The 19,375-nt window shown below is 37.1% G+C and overlaps 4 protein-coding genes across 4 annotated transcripts; all 4 read right to left on the bottom strand.

Moving 5' to 3' along the window:
* Positions 1–1,199: 1,199 nt before the first annotated feature.
* Positions 1,200–2,183, bottom strand: LOC115823520 (gamma-crystallin M2-like). The gene is made up of 3 exons (XM_030787578.1): positions 2,155–2,183; positions 1,764–2,037; positions 1,200–1,472 (listed from the first exon to the last, which is right to left on the bottom strand). Exons 1-3 carry the CDS (start codon positions 2,181–2,183, stop codon positions 1,200–1,202), a joined length of 576 nt encoding a protein of 191 aa, XP_030643438.1.
* A 4,583-nt stretch (positions 2,184–6,766) lies between these two features.
* LOC115822915 (gamma-crystallin 2-like) lies at positions 6,767–7,598 on the bottom strand. The gene is made up of 3 exons (XM_030786873.1): positions 7,590–7,598; positions 7,135–7,377; positions 6,767–7,033 (listed from the first exon to the last, which is right to left on the bottom strand). The coding sequence occupies exons 1-3, from the start codon at positions 7,596–7,598 to the stop codon at positions 6,767–6,769; spliced, it is 519 nt and encodes a 172-aa protein (XP_030642733.1).
* Positions 7,599–11,194: 3,596 nt separating this feature from the next.
* On the bottom strand, positions 11,195–11,953 carry LOC115822405 (gamma-crystallin M2-like). The gene is made up of 3 exons (XM_030786241.1): positions 11,945–11,953; positions 11,570–11,812; positions 11,195–11,467 (listed from the first exon to the last, which is right to left on the bottom strand). The coding sequence occupies exons 1-3, from the start codon at positions 11,951–11,953 to the stop codon at positions 11,195–11,197; spliced, it is 525 nt and encodes a 174-aa protein (XP_030642101.1).
* A 2,260-nt stretch (positions 11,954–14,213) lies between these two features.
* c9h2orf80 (chromosome 9 C2orf80 homolog) lies at positions 14,214–17,372 on the bottom strand. Its single transcript, XM_030787579.1, has 8 exons — positions 17,332–17,372; positions 16,763–16,844; positions 16,328–16,410; positions 16,044–16,131; positions 15,863–15,940; positions 15,343–15,430; positions 15,118–15,230; positions 14,214–14,288 (listed from the first exon to the last, which is right to left on the bottom strand). The coding sequence occupies exons 1-8, from the start codon at positions 17,370–17,372 to the stop codon at positions 14,214–14,216; spliced, it is 648 nt and encodes a 215-aa protein (XP_030643439.1).
* Positions 17,373–19,375: the final 2,003 nt, after the last annotated feature.

Here is a 19,375-nt window from a genome sequence, read left to right on the forward strand (position 1 = left end):
CAGTAATAAATAGAACAGAATCAACTTTTCAAAAGAAAAATTGTCATAATAATAAATAAAAAATTGTAAAGACAGAAAATTATTAGGCCATTTATACAGATTATGAGCTTTGGTCCGGTTGCAATTTTACAATTTTACAATTTTGTTATTTGGCAGACGCTTTTAGCCAAAGCAACGTACAATCAGTGCATCAGTTGGATTTCTAATACCTCATGAGCAGAGATCACAATAAGACTGAGCGTCAATTTACCCCTTCGTATTGCGCCCCTGGAATACTTTGACAAACACAGATACAAGACAAGGGGTTTTTTTTGGGGGGGGGGGGGTATTAATGCAATATGGGTGAATATTAATGCAATCCTAGTTATGTGATGCTTAAATGGTCTCCTTTACAGTTTGCATGGCAACATATTCCTTTGACATACACAGAAACATACATGGAAACATAATAAACAGGTTAAAATTCTACACTGTATTTCCATTGTTTTGAACCAGAAATAATGTCTGTTAATGGCTTGGAGGGACAGCATAGCTAGAATACTCAGAGAGAAGTCATATACTATTATTTATGTTTTGCAAGACATTTCTCAGTCTTTCAGCAGTTATTTGATTGACTTTTTACAGCATAATATCTCTTTTTTGATTAAGTATTTTGAATTTTATTTCATGGAAATTATATTTTCTTTGTGTTATATATTAAAACATGCTTAGTGGACATGTTGGTGTATTTAAGCTGTTTTGCCTGAGTTTATGAATTACAGATGCTCTTTCATTTTTTTCACTTCAGTTTTCATTTCAGTTCCTCTACTCTTCCCAAACATGAGGTCACTGAGGTCATTTTGTTGCCTTTTTTTAATAGCACAAGGTTAAAAAAACCCTTTTTTAATTTTTCTTTTATTTAAATTTAATTACAGTTTAAATTTCCCATGTGTTTTATCTGCTCATCTGCTCACGAATAACAAACACGTTATCATTTTTCAGTTTTCGCCCCTACTGCTTTTCTGCATTCAAACATAATGCTTGTAATGAAGTGCACTCCTGAAAGAGTTCCATGCAAATACGTGAAGACAGCTGAAAACTTAGGATGTACTGCATTTATTTGGATCATTTAAATTTAAAAAAAATAATGCACAATAGTTAAAAACTCAAACATCTTTAATAATGAAAGCATTTATTTACAAGAAGTGCAAGGAACATGGCTAAAATTCAGTGACCCGTCTGAAAGAGCCCACGATGGCACAGGTGGCACACCAGTCCCGATATCTCCGGTACTCCCCAGGCCTCAGGAAGTACTGCCTGCCCCTGTAGTTTGGATACTCGAAGAAGATCCAGTAACCATTCATTACATTACAGGAGTAAACATGGCGGTGGTGAAAACGGTCAGACACACATGGGCAGTCATCCATAAACTCCATCATGTGACCACTGAAATCAGGCTTTTCATAGATCCTCATCCGGTATGAACCCCTGTACTGTAAGAGAGTGACATTTTGAAATTAGCTACAAATACACTTTTTCGTTGTTGTTTTGTTGTTGTTGTTATTGTTGTTGTTGTTGTTGTTGTTGTTTCAAAATAAAGCAGAACACTGCAACTGACTCATTCTGATTTTTGTTAGAGTGTTATGAAACTGTACACCCCCCATCCCTCCACAAAGTTTTTCTTCTTCTTCTCATAGTGATTATACAGTGAGTATTTAAACTGTACGGTGCTTTTATCGTGGTGTCTTTGTTTTGCTCTTGAAGCTGTTAGTAGAGTTACTTACTGCTGGAATGACACGGCAGGATCGGATACAGCTACTAAAACCCATCCATCTTTGGTAGTCAGGATATTCACCCCTTTTTATGAAGTACTGGTGACCCATATAATTTGGGCGCTCATAGATCATGAAACATCCACTCTCCACCCGAATTGAGTTACACCGGCTGAAGTAAGAGTGAAGGTCTGTGCAGTCATTACTGCACTCATAACTACGACCTTGAAAATTCCTGTCCTCGTAAAAGATAATCTGTGAAATGGAGCAGTTACAACATTCAGTTCTGTGGCCCCATAGCAAGGGAATGACAGCACTCAAACAAGACAGTGGATAAACAGGATTGTGCAGTAGTACACGTCGCTCAGAATGTCACAGGTGGGGCCAAAAAATCCTACCTTGCCCATGGTCTCCGCTGGAGAGATTCCACATGTTTTTGAGCTTTTTATACTACCTCTTGACAAACAAAGCATTGTTATTCAAATGAACACACAGTTATAAGTCAGGGTAGAGGCACATGTTTACCTTTTTGTTAGAGCACAATATTGGTTCAGAAATATGGATTTGTATTTGCAAAAGCATAAATGATTACTGTTTTGGTGTTTTGACATGCATGGACAAAGGAAAAGACTAGTATGGTATCTGCACATGTAGAACAATAGATGCAGAACAGTATGGAACATCCCTTCTGCATTAAATATGTTGTGTAACAGACTGGACTGTCATTCAACATCCTCTCTCATCTGTGTTTTCAGTCCATATAATGCAAAACAGTGCCTTTTCAAAGCATTCATGCTGTTTCTACAACATGTAGAAAATTTACAAAATAAAGCCATACCTGTTTCTACAAACCTAGTGTGGATACTGTACATATCAGAGAGATATCTTTGAATTTAAGTATCCTAAATCTATCGATAAATCTTTGGGACGTATATCTTTGTGTTATGTTTATTTTGTCATTTTCCCCTGTGTTTTTACTTTAAATAATTTTATATTAAAGAAAAAATCAAATATTATAAAATTACTATTATGTCCCAAAAATGAATCTCATGCCCTCATTAAGTTACTCTAACCTATTACTAAATGTTAGACTGCACAAACTTTATGGACACTTTTTGTTAGCCAAGTAGCAGGCCTGAAGTCCTCGACCCATGACAGTTCTCGTAAAGCATGAAACACTGATCTCTGACCTGGACAAAAGAATTAGGATCAAAGTCTTGTCTACAAAATAGCTAATATGCAGAATTTTCTCTCACACTCATATAATCCAAGTCTCACTCTCAAAAACATTTCTATAAACGTGTGTTTATAAGTGTGTATATTCCAAGCTATGTCTTTAGCGCACTTCAGATGGCAAATGCATTGTGTGAAATAATGTTTTAAAAAGTTTTAAAAATGTCACAAGCATTTTTTGAGAGGAGCGTACTATTGTCAGTTAAACTATGTCACTTCATTTAATCCTGCCTTCTTTTTTTCAAAGAAGCCTTTACATGTTCCTAGAATTTACACTAACTCTTTAAGGGTGCTGATAGATGAACAACTGGATTTACCTTCAATTACTACATTTTCTACAAATTTATCATCTATTTCCCATTTTTCTCTCAGTAATTCTGATGAAAGCAGGAAATTGAAATCTAGATCATTACTGTCTAATTTTGCTACAGAGTAAGTGGCAAAATTGTAAGCTACATACAGTTATGTTTTTTTTCTTTTTTTCCTTTCCTTTATTACTCAGTTTTGCATGCACGCAATATTTGATCCTCAGTACAATGTGATATTTTATGAGTTATAAGAGGGTGTTATATTTTGAAAATAACAGAAGTCAAAGGAACAAGTTCTCACCCCCCCGGGTACAGACATGGTACGATGATGGCATATTGATGTAAAGCAGGTTCTATATCCACTCACACCACAGATCCAAAGCCACAGAGGGAAGATATTTGGAGGCTGAACTGATATCTGTATGATGGTTCTCGCATTGACTTAGTCCCTATCACTTTGCTTTAATCGCTGTGACTCCCTCCACCAAGATTAGAAAGCTTGAAAGTATAAGCTTCTCTATGGATATTCATGAGGCTTTCAGCATTGTCATGTCAAGGATTCAATGGGCTCTACAGTCAGCAGGATCGTACATTTCTTTGACTGTCATGGTACGGATAAATTGAGCCACACTGAACGTACCAAATCCTACCAGGGGCGTGAGATGGGCCAGGGAAGTCACTCATTGCTCTGCCAGAAGTAACCATACTGTAGGGGGATAGACTGTGATTTACTGTAGCCACATTTACAGCTTCATTTCACATGTTTTCCAGTCTGTTGATCACCATGCCTGCATTTGGTAAACTGCGTTGAAAGTCCATGACAGGAGGTCATTTCTGTTCTGGGTATCAGGCAAAGAGATAAGATATAGAAAACTTTCATTTTCATTTGCTCTATCATAAGTTCACCAGAACAGCTTCACTCTTAAGGACTTCCTCCTTATGTTAAACATTGGTTAAATTCAAATAATAACCTTGATGCAAATTCCCCATAGTATGTACTTCGTCATGCAATATTTACTGTTAGAAAAAATTTAATCTAGTGGAAATTTATCACTTATACATACAGCTTTCTTGCACTTCATATTAAATTCCTTAAACAGAAAAGGGAACAAAAATCATAGCAAACAAATGGAGTTTTTAAATATAGTCATTTATTTGTAGCTGAACAGAAGTTCCAAGTTCCAGAAGACTCCAACTGATATCAGTGATTCTCTGTAACAATCCCAATCTTGTACTCATTCTTCCCCGGTTGCTGTAGTTCTTGCTATAGTATTCTCCAGGCCTGAGGTAGTGCATTCTTTTCCTTTTTTTGAGTTGTTCATACATTAACTGCAAGCCATCGCTGCCTAGTAAAACTTGCACTATTCTCCATTTAAAAACTGTCACTGATTAATCAAGCAGTGTCTGTTTTGGGATCTTATCAACTAGGAACTCACCATAAAGATATGGTAACAGGATTTAATTCAGTCACTGATTCCAATTATAGAATCAATGACTGATTCTTTGCCCTCCTCAAGATGTACTGCTGGCCAGTGTGGTCTGATTAGTCATAGAACATGAAATACCCTCTCTGTTAAAGAACTAGGTTAAAGTAATCATATTAGGAGGGTGGGTCTACATGGTTGCTGTGGCAGCCAGGAAAGCAGCCATGAACTCTCTTGTCCTAAGAAAAGACAATTCAAACCAGAAGAATAATGCTGCAACAGGAACATTAAGAAAAATCAGTTCATGAATTAACAATATATATCCCTTGAACAAAATTTGGCAAGACAATTTACACTGTGATTTCTTGTTTTCATTCTATGGATATAAGATGCACTTACTGTAGTGATGAATCAACACAGCTGGTCGTTACTAGACAGTAAAGTTCAAGCCCACCTTTTCACTAATCATGTTTGCGTTGAGCTGGGTAATTATTCTGAACTGGCAGATAGTACTGGCACTGTCTTTTCTCAAATCTAAAAACAGCAGTGTGATTGCACAGCACAAAGTATTGTTATTCAGATAAATCCAACATGTAGCATGGGGTGGAGGTAGTGGGTGCGATGAAACAATCTAGATATCATTGACTGGGTTCCAGTGAGTGACAGATTATTGTTCTGGGACACTTTCCCTACATTTGCCACAATTAAGAGAACAAACTACCATGTACCATAGCATGGCATCAGCAAAATATATCATTGTCATATTTATTATGGGCTTCTCAGTCAATCCAGTGTGGTTTCAGCGATTTTCATTTGTGATGCTTAAAAAAAAACACTTTCAATTGAAATGAAAAAAACTAAAATGCTTTGGGGGTTTTTCTGCTGTTTATATAGATAAGCTTACACACATTATGTATCCATGAAACAATTTACCCCCACAACTTTCTCATAAATTCAAGCTCTCTTTAATTTCAAAAAACTAATTTTATTCCCCCTGGCAAAAATGTGAAGGACGTGCATTTCTCCATGAATCTTTTCATTTTGTGGTGCAGTGAACATTTTAGCAAGATTATGTTGAACGGAATCGGGCCATGCATAAACTTTTCTATTAGGTGTCATACTATATCATCTATCATGTGTTGACATGTTCAGTGGTCATGCTCACAAATTTTCTGTTGCTGGTGAACCGAAATCCTTTGCCATGTGATACCGATTTCAGCAAATACAAATATTTTGCATACTGATTAGTTGTCGTATAGGTTTGTGCATGTGGTTAAAATTTTGAAAATTATGTTTATATCTAAAACTGTATAAACATAGCCAGACAAAAAATGCTAACAACAACAGTAAACATATAATTTCATTTTTTATTTAACTTTATTGTCCTGTTTATACAATAATATTAGTAACCCTTTACTTACACTGTAACTGCAAACATATTTTTACTGTTTCATACACCAAAAGGCCTCTGTAGATACGGAATAAACAAAACAGCGATATATTCACTGCAGATTCTGAAGCTGCATTATTACTGAAACAAACATATCTCACAGCACCTGAGGCTCACTAAAGTATAAGTTACACACGGTATAATTCATATGAACACAGCTATGTAATCCACAGAGTATATTTACATTGATTTTCACTCAGCATGACAAACAGCTGAGATTTTAACATAAATCCATAAAATGTAGCTCTCCATCGTCACTAATATTGCATTAGTAATCTCTGTCGGATTCCTTTTAAGTTTGATGGGAAACTTTAGCAGTGCAATTTTTCTATTGTCTGTTCTGACTTGACAATTACAGATATGTATTACATTCAATGTTCCATTTACATGTTAGATTATCAAATTGTTCTTTTGCATATATTTTACATTTCATTGTTCATTTTTTATAGAGGCATACCATTTCTAATATTATTTCTGTTTTACTTGTTGTGACATAGATTTCATCCTGTCTAAGTTGAAATCCTTAGAAGGAGGGCTGTCTTCAGTATTCTCATGCTGTGAGTAGAACTTGAGTGGGTAGATCTTGAAGAATGGTGAAATCTAGTAATCCAAAATACGTTTGATGGAGCCTACACGTGCATTAATGCCACCCCATTCACTGAATCTCTTGTATTCTCCAGGCTTAATGAGGTACATCCTGCCTCTGAAATTTGGTCGCTCATAGAAGAGCCAGTGTCCAGTCATTACCTTGCAGGAAAAGATGTCATTCATGTGGAAGCGATCCATGAGGCAGGGACAGTCTTCTGTCAGGTCCATCATTTGCCCTCCAAACTCCATTCTCTCATAGAGGTGGATTTTGAAGGAGGACTCCGCCACCTGTTATTAAACAGTTCATATGCAGGATGGTTTCAGACTCTACATATTCCATGGACTCCTTCAGGAACTTTCGGGATATTTAGTTATCTTACCGTGGGAATCGCGCAACAGGAGCATACAGAATCGTTTGAGCCCATCCAGAGATGATATTCAGTGTAGTCTCCTTTCTTCAAGAAGTACTGATTACCCGTGTAGTCAGACTGTTCATAAATCATGAAACAGCCGCTCTCCACCTTGATAGAGTTACAACAACTGAAGTAGGAGCGCAGATCAGCACAATCGCCGTTGCACTCATGATGGCGACCTCCAAAGTTCTTATGCTCATAGAAAATAATCTGTCACAAATAAAACCCTGAAATTAGAAGTTGCTTTGATGTCCAAAATATGCTCAAATAATGAATCTAAAATGTGTAGTCACATTTGCTGAAAATGTTCATTCCAAAGCACACAGAAACCTTAGAGGGAAAAGACTACTACAATATTCAAAGTATACAATGGTTACATTGCATTTAGTCATACAACTACATTATTCAAAATAAATGTTTACCTTCCCCATTTTTGTACTGGGTTGTTTGTGCTTTGCTGCCTCAGCTCATCATTTTGAAGACAACACTAGGTATATATAGTGCACATGAAGTGCAGACTCTGCATGTGCCATTCATATGGTAATACCTGGGAGTTCTTTGCGGTAGTCCTAGCGTGTCACTGCAAATGAAATTCTTTATGTTAAGTTTAATTAAAAAGGGCTCTAAACAATATTTCTGAAGGTTTAAAATTAAAATTGAAGTCTTTTTTTTTTTAAAGAAAAATTAAAAAGATACATTTTTGGATATTCCTCTACATACAGAGTTTTGGTAGTGCCTTTGTAGCAATCTTCTCAGGCATGGCTGAGGTGAATTACCTTTTAATTAATCTTACATAATTAACTTATACTGTTTATGGCATATTCCCATGTAGAATGTTTAAAATAGGAATACGGCTACAAAGAGCAGTTACTGGGGTTCCAACAAAATAGCTGCAAGTTCTGCTACTGTGACTAGGTGACCAGCATGTCACAGTTTGTAATTATAAATGATTTCACGAGATTATTTGGTTTTTACATATGAGTAACGTTTCATTTCATTCGCTTTCATTTCAAGTAAATTTCTCCTCTTTTCTTTCAGCGAAGAACCATAACTCTTTATGTAAACTATAGGTTCAGGCTATGCTAAAGCTGATTGCCTTAAGCTTTCTTAGTAAGTTTCTTGTTTTTGTGCAGTCATGTTATGAAATTTTAAGCTATTTGATGTACTACCAGATATCAATCAACAAAGTTATTACGGTCTGTAATTGAACCTAATAAAAATCTATATTACATAAGCATAAGGATATTTCAAATCCTATGTGTATCTCTCTGAAGCAGTTATAAAATGTAGCTTTTATCTGAATATTGAATGATTCTGTTATCAATTTAACATCAACATGGTTGCAAAAGCAGAGGAAAATGTGATTTATGATACACACACTGAGATGAATTGCATATTTGAGAACACTCCATTGTGGTACATTTTACAGTTACCAGGGCTTTTACCAACCTCCTCTACACAGTGCTTGAGACCCATTTTGTTAGCCTAAAATTGTCAAGCCTTCCTTTGCATGAACTAATTTATCTATTTGGCTTGAGCTGTTAGCTTTAGTTTATCCAAAATCTAGCTAAACACTACAGGTCTGAAAAAACATGTGCAGGGCAGACGTACTTGAGTCCTGGACTGAGAAACACAACAACAATGCTTACAGTAGTGGCCCTAGTCATTGAAGAAAACTTGTTGGGGGCTTATGTTCCTAGATAAGCCCTAGAAAAGTGGTAAGGCTCCAAAAACAATGGGGATGTCATCAAACCCTAGTTTTTTGTACATCAAAGTGTGGCTATGCACTACTAAGATAATGTTTCAGTGAGTATCAGCAAAAACAAGTATCTGTAGAAGAAGAGAGAAAACATCACTGTAGAAAGAAGGCATATTACAGAGTGGAGAAGTCTGAGTCTGTGTATAATGTGAGAGCATGCTAGAGCATCCTCAAAGAAATAGCATAAAATAGCCTTAAATCTCATATAACTTCAGAAAATTCAAATTCATCTAATGTTTTAGTGAGGAAAGGGCAATCCTGTCTCGGGGAATATTAACTTACCTATTTAGGAGAGCTACAGATAACTCATACAAGTTATGAGTTACGAGTGCTCTTAAAGGAAGAGAATTTTGACTGTTTGCATGGCTGTTACACTAAGAGCTGAGTGTAGCAGTAAATTTGACTTTTTTTTGCCTTAGGACCAAATTCAGCAACGGTGTACATGAAGCCCTTGATCTGCAACTAATCAGTTCATAAGATTTTAATTATAGTTAATTTTCAATACGAGGCATCAAGCATAGTCATAATTCTAAGCTCATGTATTTTGACCTTGATCCTTAGATATACTGAAGTCATTTTTGATGTTGTTATGTTCCTCTGCCCCTTAAGGTGTCGTATTTTGACTACCCCTGCTGGTGGCTTGCTTAATGTGTTTCTCTGTTTTTCTGTTCTTCCAGGCAGGTAGGTGTCACCCGCGCAGTTACCTGTCTTGCTCACCTGAGCGCTGTTTGCTCCTCTCTATAAATGCACCCCAGCCTGGCTTATCCGGTGTTTATCCGGTGGCAAATATCACCTTTAAGCCAGGCTGTGCTGGCTAAAGTTTTGTTTTTGGTGCCTTTCAGTTTTCTGAAAAAAAACCTGATATTGAGCCGACTCTATCTGTGTCCTATTTATGTTGCGGGTGGTGTTGCTGGCTGTAACAGATTTATATACTTAGGATGTTGTTTAGACTGGTGACGTTATATTTGTATGATCATTGGTTAAATCCACAGTCCCTCCATTCCCCGACATACGTCCGAGTTCCGTCCTGACCGCCCGGTCGTATCTTGAAATGGACCTAGGCGGGACAAATGTTAGCATGGAATGTAGAAGTCAAATGGCAACTGAGGGAGATGCTGTGATGCACACAATGCCGGAATATCATCTGACGGTCACGGACCTGTTCCACCACAGGCGCACATCTGTATCAGTGCGTGGCAATATACACTACACTTGCAGACATGCGAACAAGCCTAATTTTTATATTTACATATATTTTCCTGTATTTTTAAAAAATGTATATGGTATTTTTTTGTATATGGTATTATGAATACAAAATATATATACTTAGGTTAAACATTGTTAACAGTGACAGTTGGTTTACAATTTATAGACTCACTGAAACAGATATTTCATCCTTTTCAGTGAACAAATCAAAGATTAATCACAGTTAATAGTTTTGGGGGTTTTGTCCAAACATAAGTTGCTTTAAGTCATTACTCCATCAAGTCACAATTCGCAGCACTTCTTGGATAAATTTAAATATTCACAAAATGAGGCTGTATAAAAAAGGTTGATTTTAGAATATTATTCTCCAATTGTCAGTGTGCAGTCCACTTGTATATGTTTGTTTCAGTAATAATGCAACTTCAGCTTCTGCAGGGAACATTTCACTGTTTTGTTTATTTTGGCTTGCTTTTAAGTATGATTTTTGTTGTGTTACTGTTTTAACAATGTCCCATGCCTTTTTTTTAGGCCTTTTTACAAATAATGTACTATTTAAAACAGTATGTGTGTGGTTGTAAAATATAGGTTGTCCTATTTTCCTCTATTAATTTTTCATTTTTTTTGTTTGTTCAGTTGTATTTGTTTTAAAAAAATTTTGTGTGTTTCATTCAGTGGAATATTGATTACATATCTACATATCGGAAAGGAATCTCATTAGAAATAATCTCTAAATATCTGTAAGTATGTCCAGACTTCCAGAGAATTAATAAACATAGAAAATGTATATCTTTCACCTGAAAGTACAATAAACAGAAAACAATCACATGATTCAAGAACAGAGCACGCTTGACCCCTTTCTTATGAGTATTAATTCCTCGATGGTTTTATTCAGCCCTCCAGACATGGAGAAATCAGGCAATATGTAGCAGATGTCACCATCAGAAAATGACCCTTCCAAGTGCAGAGAGCAAGAACAAAACTGAATACACTGAAGCACTGACACCATTTTATTCAGCGTGTGAAAAAGAGCATACAGCAGACATTTCGTAAGGACTCCTTTCATTAGAGATCCATGATGCGTCTGATGGAGCCGATCCTTGGGCTCATTCCACCCCAGTCAGCGTATCTCCTGTACTCGCCAGGCCTCAGGTAGTAATGTCTGCCCCTGTAGTTGGGTTGCTCATACATGAGCCAGTGGCCATCCATCACGTTGCAGGATTGGATGTCCATCATATGGAAACGGTCCATGATATTAGGGCAGTCATCCATCAGTTCCGTCATCTGGCCACCCATGTCAAAACGGTCATACAGCCTCATTCTGAAGGTACCACGATGCTAATGACAAAAGGAAAGAGAGAAACAAACTGATGAGCTTCCGTAGTCCTCATATTTGGGCACTAAAAAACAACTGAGTGCTGTCTTTTTACGGAATCCTACCATGGGAATCATACGGCAAGACCTGACACAGTCATTCATCCCCATCATACGCATGTAGTCAGAGTAATCCCCCCTCCTTAAGAAATGCTGGTGACCCATGAAGTTGGAACGGTCATAGATCATAAAACAGCCGCTCTCCACCCTGATGGAGTGGCAACGGTTGAAGAGAGAGTGCAGGTCAGCACAGTCACTCATGCACTCATGGTGACGGCCACCAAAGTTCTTATCCTCGTAGAAGATAATCTAGTAAGACAAAACAAAACAAAACACAACAAAAAGAACAATGAAATGATCACCAAGCTGTAATGATGCTTCACTATTAATACTTAATTGTTCATTATCTCTTGACTAAGGATCAATCCTTGAGGAACTAACCTTGCCCATGACCTGTAGATCGTACAGCTGGCTTGTGTTGTTGTTGCAAGAGTCTGTGCTTCATCTTTTTATACATGTTACAGTGAGACAGGTACAACTGTTTGTGTTGTCATTCAAATCGTCATGAATTTGTGTCAGCAGAAACTTTACAGGTGTCTTTCAAACATGAACCCCTTCAGTTACATCACCCTTTCTAGCAAAAAACACCCCCACTGAAAGGCCCTGGAAAGCTCAGTTATTTCGGGCTCCAGTCCAGAAAGCATTATTCTAAAGATCATCTTTTATACCTATGTTTGCTTCATGATCAAATGATAATAGAATTAATTGCGCAATATGATATTTCTGCAGGCAATACTTACGCATTCCTTAAGTTACACATTAAATCATGTCAACTAACACACATCATGAAGCATCACATTAGCAGCTAGCATGTTTTACTGGAAAATGCCAAAGTGTGCCTCTTTGCTGCTTCCAACAAATGGGCCCCATCACCTGGCGTTTTATTCTTTGTCCGTGACCCCTTTTCTGATTGGAAACATTGTTAGTGAGGCATGTTTTTCCTGTGTTGCCATGCAGACATGAATGAGACTATCAGATCCTGTGACCTCAGCTATGTGTAAGTCAGTCAAAAACATAGAAAATAAAACAGCCTGCCTTCTCCACGCTATTGTGTCATCGGAGCCATTCTATCAGTAATTTGGTACTCTTTGCTTTGTACTGTGTGCATGAAACGTGCGATTAAGAAGACTGAACAAAAAGAATCAAGAGAAACTAAAGTGACTGACATGAGAATGTTAAATAACATTTTTGCTTATACAAATTCATTGTAAATGCATGTCTGAAAAAAAAACCCTTTTATTTAATAACATTTTATTTTTTTAGTATTTAATCACTGCAGGAGACAAAATGATCATATCTGGTTGGTTCACATTTTCAGAGGTGTTCCCAATCCATCTCATCAGACTTTCCAAAGATAAGGTCAGTGTGGCCCGATTGGTCAATTTGAGCGAAAATCTCCACAATGGGAATTTTTAATAAATATGTAATAGAGATTAATATCTCCAAGATTCAGTTTTATGCATAAAATGAAGATCGAAAAACTGCTCATGTTAAATACACTTTATTCTTGATAACTCAAGAAAAGGCACTACTAATAGAAATTACTTCAACAATCCTGTAGAGGGAACCAGCAGTGGCATAGTGGCTTGTGTTACCCTGGTTACTGAATCTCCAGTAGTCAGGTTGGTGGGTCCAGTAAGGTTTGTGTAGGGTCATTAACAAGTCTTTAGAAGTCTGTAGGAGGTTACAAAACAAGCCTTTAGACCGAGCAGTCCACTCTTCTGTTTTTTTTTTTTCGTTTTTTTTGTGGCTGTTGTTGTTGCTATTTATCATTTACCGAGGTTACGAAGTACATTCTATTGTAATGGTCCTAAACAAAAACAACATTCATGAAAATAAATGCCTTTTCAATTTTTTACAATCAGTCAGTAATGGAACAAAAGTTTTAATCTGGACAGAGATAAGAATTCTGACTGATCAGAGTAAAATCCTCCTCTGGTACATAACCCATCTCTGTGGAGCCTACACAGACATATTCCAATCGGCCCAAATGGATTACAACATGGAATGTTTAAAACGATAATGAAGATGACAATGCTAATTTAAAAAAAAAAAAAAAAAAAGGTCTGAAACAACCAATGGATGGACTTCTATGTGTAACTAGTATACTGTGAGTCCAGAAACTACAAGAGGGTCATGCCTACCATATGAAGTGGAAACTTCTCTCAAATTTATTATACTCTCCTAGTAGGCAATGAAAGTGAAATAAACGCACAAATGAACAAAATAGAATAATTACATTAAAAAACAAAATAGAGATGCATGTACAGACTAGCTCTTCTAGCTCAAACTAGCACTGCATTCTTTATGTTGTAACACATACTCCAATCATAGAGAAAGTCAACGAGTGTGAAGACAGTAGCTGGTTGTTTAAGCCTTTAATAGTGAACTGAATCAAAAGCAATCTGAGATCTGTCTATTAAACAAAACGTTCTGCACATAAAGACCACAATCTGTAGAAAATGAACAACATACTGTGAAGTCATGACATTCATCAACAAGACCTTTAATCTCAAATTCATTTGACATGACATAAAACATAACCTAAATTCTACTGAGAATTTGGACCACACCAGAGACATCCACTGGGCCTGACTCCCATGATTTGATTGACACTCTTTGCTAAGAATACTCTGTGGTTAGACGTGTGTTATCTTGGGCTATGAAGAGATTCCTGTGAGCCTTCATCATGCTCCATCTGTTCTTTCAGGGAATTTCCACTAGCCTGTTTGACAGAGAGCAAAGTGATCAGAGAGAAGGGTTTCATAGCAAAAGACAGCTTTAACTCTCTGTAACTACGAGTTTAACAACATCACATTTGTGTCACCTACAACGAGAGACTACAACGGCATAATGAAATGAGCCAATGTATGGAGAAAACAAAACATTCATTTTAGAGGTGTCAGAGTTTAATGTGGTGACTTTATAAAATAAAGTGTATAATACCTTCAATTGTTTCAACACTGTTAATGAGTTGTGCTGCGAAAATATCACACAGGTGGCTTTGCAGAAAAGTGTTCCCATATAAACAGAATTGCAGCACTATACACCCCCAATAAATGGGAGTAAAGCATTCTTTGCAACTCTGGCAAATACTTGCAGCCTCTCTTAACTGTTTTTATCTCAGACTGCATTCTGTGATCCATCACTCTGAGCCGACACATTCAAGAAAGACATGATGTTCATTGGAACATTTAACTGAAAAAACTGCTAGGTGACCCTTTGCAGAGAACCCAAACTATTTGAGCTGAATATTATGTTCCTTGCAGTGAACTGCAGCGCACTAAATTCAACGCAGCATTCACTACCAAAACATTCGGTCAGTGATGCTAACAAAACAAGACCTGCTGGTTTTCACAAGCTGCTGTTAAGGATGATCCTCAGGGGCCAACGGACAGCTAGGAAAAACATTTGATGTTGATTATTCCTGTGCTATTTTCCCTTCAAATAATAATAATAATAACAAAAAAAACATGGTACCTATAAAATAAAGCGGAGAAAAAAAATGGGCATTGTTAATTTGTTTTTGTCAAGTTCTCAAAGAGGTCACTCACAGTGAAAGTGGAGTGGGATGAGGAGGAGCAGGACTGGACAGTTTCACACCCCACAGAGTCTACGGTGTCACCAGCTTTCCTGTGCTGACTGCTCCAGCGCTTTAGCTTCTTGGCTTAGTCACATAAAGGAAGATAATGGAAAACATTGTCTTACACGACGATGGTTTTTTTTTAAATGTCAACACAAACTGTACTCTAGAGGAAAAGGCAAATGAAGGAGCATACTGTGTCTTTTAGAATGGTCCACAGCCTTGAATGAGTGGAGCATGGCGAATGGGTGATATGACAGTGAGAATGGGTGAACAATGGCGCTCTGTGGTGAAGAAAAGAACATATTCGCTAACATTAAAAATGCATTCAGTACAATCATATCATTTCATCAAGCAACAAATCAGAACCGAAGCACACTGGCTGCGCCTCTTTCTGCTCAGTCAATGGCAAGCACCTTTAAGAAAAGACACTATTAAAATACACAACAACTCTAATACAAGAGTATGAAAAAAATAAAAGAATGCATTTTCAAATCACATTTTAGCCCGGTTGTTATTAAATCTATGTCAAAATCTGATCTATATTTTTCTGTGCAGTATTTCTTCTGCTCTCACAGTAGCTCTCTTGTGCAATTTAACAGTTCTGTTCACATAGTTGACTGCAACAAGACTAGTTTGTTATGACTGCTATCAAAAAACTGTTTGATATTTTCACCCATTTACAACACTATAATTTCTGTTGGTGTGACAATTACCTTTGTGTGCTGATGGAAATAGGAAGCTGACGGCTTAGAGCTATAGAGCGAGAGTATTTCCTTCACAGGCAACTTATTCTGGAGAGCAGCGATGACAAGAAGTATTAAACAAAATAAGAGAAGTTCAGATGAAAAAGCCTTGTTTTTGAAAAAGGAGCACAACCTTCAGTCACATACTAACCAGTAACATGCCAGCAAAAGATGAGAGGATCATGGCCTCTCGTTCCAGTCTGTTAGGGTACTGGTCATCTCCTGGACTGCCGAGTCCTCTAAAAGGACATATTTATGTCTAAATATGAGTCATTATGAACTACAGGAACAGGGAAAAAAAATATTCATTATATATAAATACCAAACAAAAGTAATGTGATGAGACACAAGTCACGGCCACTTCTGTGTATCGTTCTTTAAAATAATTCAGCTTTATTTTTTAGATACCTAACCAATAACCATCAAAATACTCACCTTAAATCAGTCTCCATCAAATCCTGCTCATCATCTTTATCTAACCACCATAGGGCCACATTTATGGCCAAATCATAATGCGCCTAACAATATGAAAACTCAAATATTTATTAAGTCAAAGTAAAGAGGTCTGAGTGAAAAGAAAAAATAAATAAAGGAATAAACATTACATCTTGTGTAAACTTAGTTATCTGGTCTATGCAACCATATCTTTATCTGTGGCAACAAAATAAGGCATCATTAAATTTCCTCTAAAGATGCACCTACGATAGCGAAATGGACTTCTCAATTGTTTCAGCTAAACTGACATACATGCCTACTACTCCACTGTAATCACAATTTCACATCAAGACACTCTCTTAATGTTATAGAGTCATTGGATCAACTTTGCAATCATAAACAGTGAGTTAATCAAATACAAATACAATTACCTACCAACTCATCCAGCACTGTAGAGGATCCTTTCCCCATAGGATCAAAGTTATTTTCCCTAAGTCTCCGCCCAATGTATTCCCCACTATTAATGAGTAGAAAAGCAGCATCAGTCAACACACAATTTGTCCTATAATACAAATCAAGCAAGTAAGTGCCAATGTCCAGTTTGGCTTGATCTGTTGTTACTGCTGTTTTAAAGCAGATTAACTGCTAAGGATCAAGATTGTAAATGTTGCTTAAACATAAACTGCCATTTGGTTTACAATATATCAATAAAATAATACTAGGTAAGTTATATCAGTGAATAAAATAAATGTTATCATCTTTGATGTCCCGGAGAAATGTTAACCCAAATTTATAAAAAATAAATCCATGTGTTCATTGACTCCATTCATCAATCCATGTATTAATCAGGATCTTTCTTCCTCAACAGATAGTAGACATCATTTATGCACGTCATTAAACATAGTTGTAAATTTGGACTCCAGATTGCACAAAATTTACAGAACTCTACAGTGGCCTCCCGATTTTAGGAGCATGTAAAGAGAGAAAGAAGAGAAGTAACTTACAGCAAGGCCTCAACATCTCGCTTCAATCGTCTAGTCTCCATTTCTAGAACCCCAACTGACACCACCAGTGAACCAAAAACCTTTTATTTTCAGTTGACAAGTTCAAGAATGTCCACAATGGCATTTGTAGCAATATGACAGAACATACATTCTACAGCAAATAAAAGCACTGGGCAACACATGCTCAGAATGGCATTTCAGTTTGTCTGGTAACCATAACCACTGTGTTCCTGCAGTTACATCCGCTTAATCTACTACCATAGACAATACAGCAGTGCAGGGCTGAATGTGACACCGCTCTTTGTGCCTCAAAGCCAAGGATGAGTACACGTAATGCACGGATTTGACTCAGAGGTCTAGGGTTACAAGTGTTTTGTCACCCAGGGAATCCTGGAAGATCAACACAAGCCAGTATTTGCACGCCAACACTTAAATTGTACAAGGCCAGTAAAAACAAAACTGTCAGTAAAATCATTTGCCATATAAAAATGCAATCAATGCATACATTCCTGCCTTTAACATGTAAACATACATTTGTTTTTTAAGGGAACACTTATTTGTGCAAGCAATGACATCTGAAAAACTCACCTGAGAATTCTTATAACCGCTTGACTAATACAACAAGAGAAAACAAAATTCCGAATGAAGGTCCACAGTTTGTGAACCCTGCCTTCTCAGAGGGTTGCATACAAATTGTAGAAAGCACAAAGCCAGAGCTTAATAGGCAGGTCAAGGAACAGTGGTCGTCTCAGGTGTACAGACAAATCTGAATTATTCATTCAGGCACTCCAACAAAAGGAATGGGTCACTTCGCTGCAACAGCCCAGTGGGAGGTAGGCTGCACTAGCTGTTATACAATGCAGTATTACACAACAGCAAGTCTTTAAAAAAAAAAACTTTTGTTTACACAGACTCACACACAGAGGAAATGTCATGGGTGCTATTACTAAAAAAAGACTTGCATTGTTTTATTGTGCAGGCAAACAACTTAAAGAAATCATCAATAAAAAAAAAGAAAAGAAAAAAAAAAACCAATATAAACTGACCCAAAGCTTATACAAGCACTAACTAATACAACAAAACTATGCCAATTTTCCTTGTTTCTGAGCACGTTTTTTCCTATGTTTCTCTTTAAAAATTGGAGAGCTCAGGAACTTGGTGTCCGTAAACTTGTCGCCACGCCTCATTTTGCTGTGGGAAAGATAAAAACAATTCAATCAAGGGATTCTAACATTTATAAAGCGGTTATTGGTAGCAAATTTGAGCAGGTAATACAAAGGGGAACTAACCAATTAATTGGCGGTTCCTTGTAAGAGATGGGGACTGCTCTTCTACGTGACCTCCCTGAATCTTCACCAACAGCCCAGTCAGTGTTTTCTAAGCTCTTCATGACTCTTCCCACTGAGCACAGTAAAAATAAACACAGTTCAGTTAAAGACAAATTTATAATGTATAAGAATTCACTTGAGAGCAGATTTAAGGTCTCAGTGCTGTGATTGGTATGGGACTGTAATAATCTCAAAATCTCCTTACTTTGTATGTATTAAGAGAGAGACTAAAGAGATTACCTGGAGACTGATTAACTGCTTCCCCATTCATTTTAGAGGCCCTTCTTGATACTGGGCTAAGCAACAGGCTATCTGAAGCAAAGATCTCAGAGGAACCAAAGTTTAGAGATTCCCATGGAGGTCTCTCTTCAGTGAGCAAGTCTGCCTGCTTTAGAGAAAGTCTTTCAGTGTCACATGGGGTAGGATGGTCCTTGGTGGTGGAAACCCGTTCGGGTGAAAACGTCTCCGTAGTGGCAAGAGGCAAAATGTACGTTTTCCGTTTCAAGCGTTGACAGTTTTCAGGGTGGTTGGAGATCAAAGAATTTGTATTTTCCTTTAAAACTGAAGTAGAACTAGTGTTTGAAGGGTTGTGTTTTTTGGTTTGGAGTTTCGAGCTGCAGGATCTGTTTTCATTTAAACCAAAGCTTTGGGAATCAGCGGGATTCACAGCATCATCTGCAGAACAGTTCTCAGAAATATGAGAAACTGGCACCGAA

The sequence above is a fragment of the Chanos chanos genome, chromosome 10, assembly GCF_902362185.1.
Source record: "Chanos chanos chromosome 10, fChaCha1.1, whole genome shotgun sequence".
In the NCBI taxonomy this organism is placed as follows: Eukaryota; Metazoa; Chordata; class Actinopteri; order Gonorynchiformes; family Chanidae; genus Chanos; species Chanos chanos.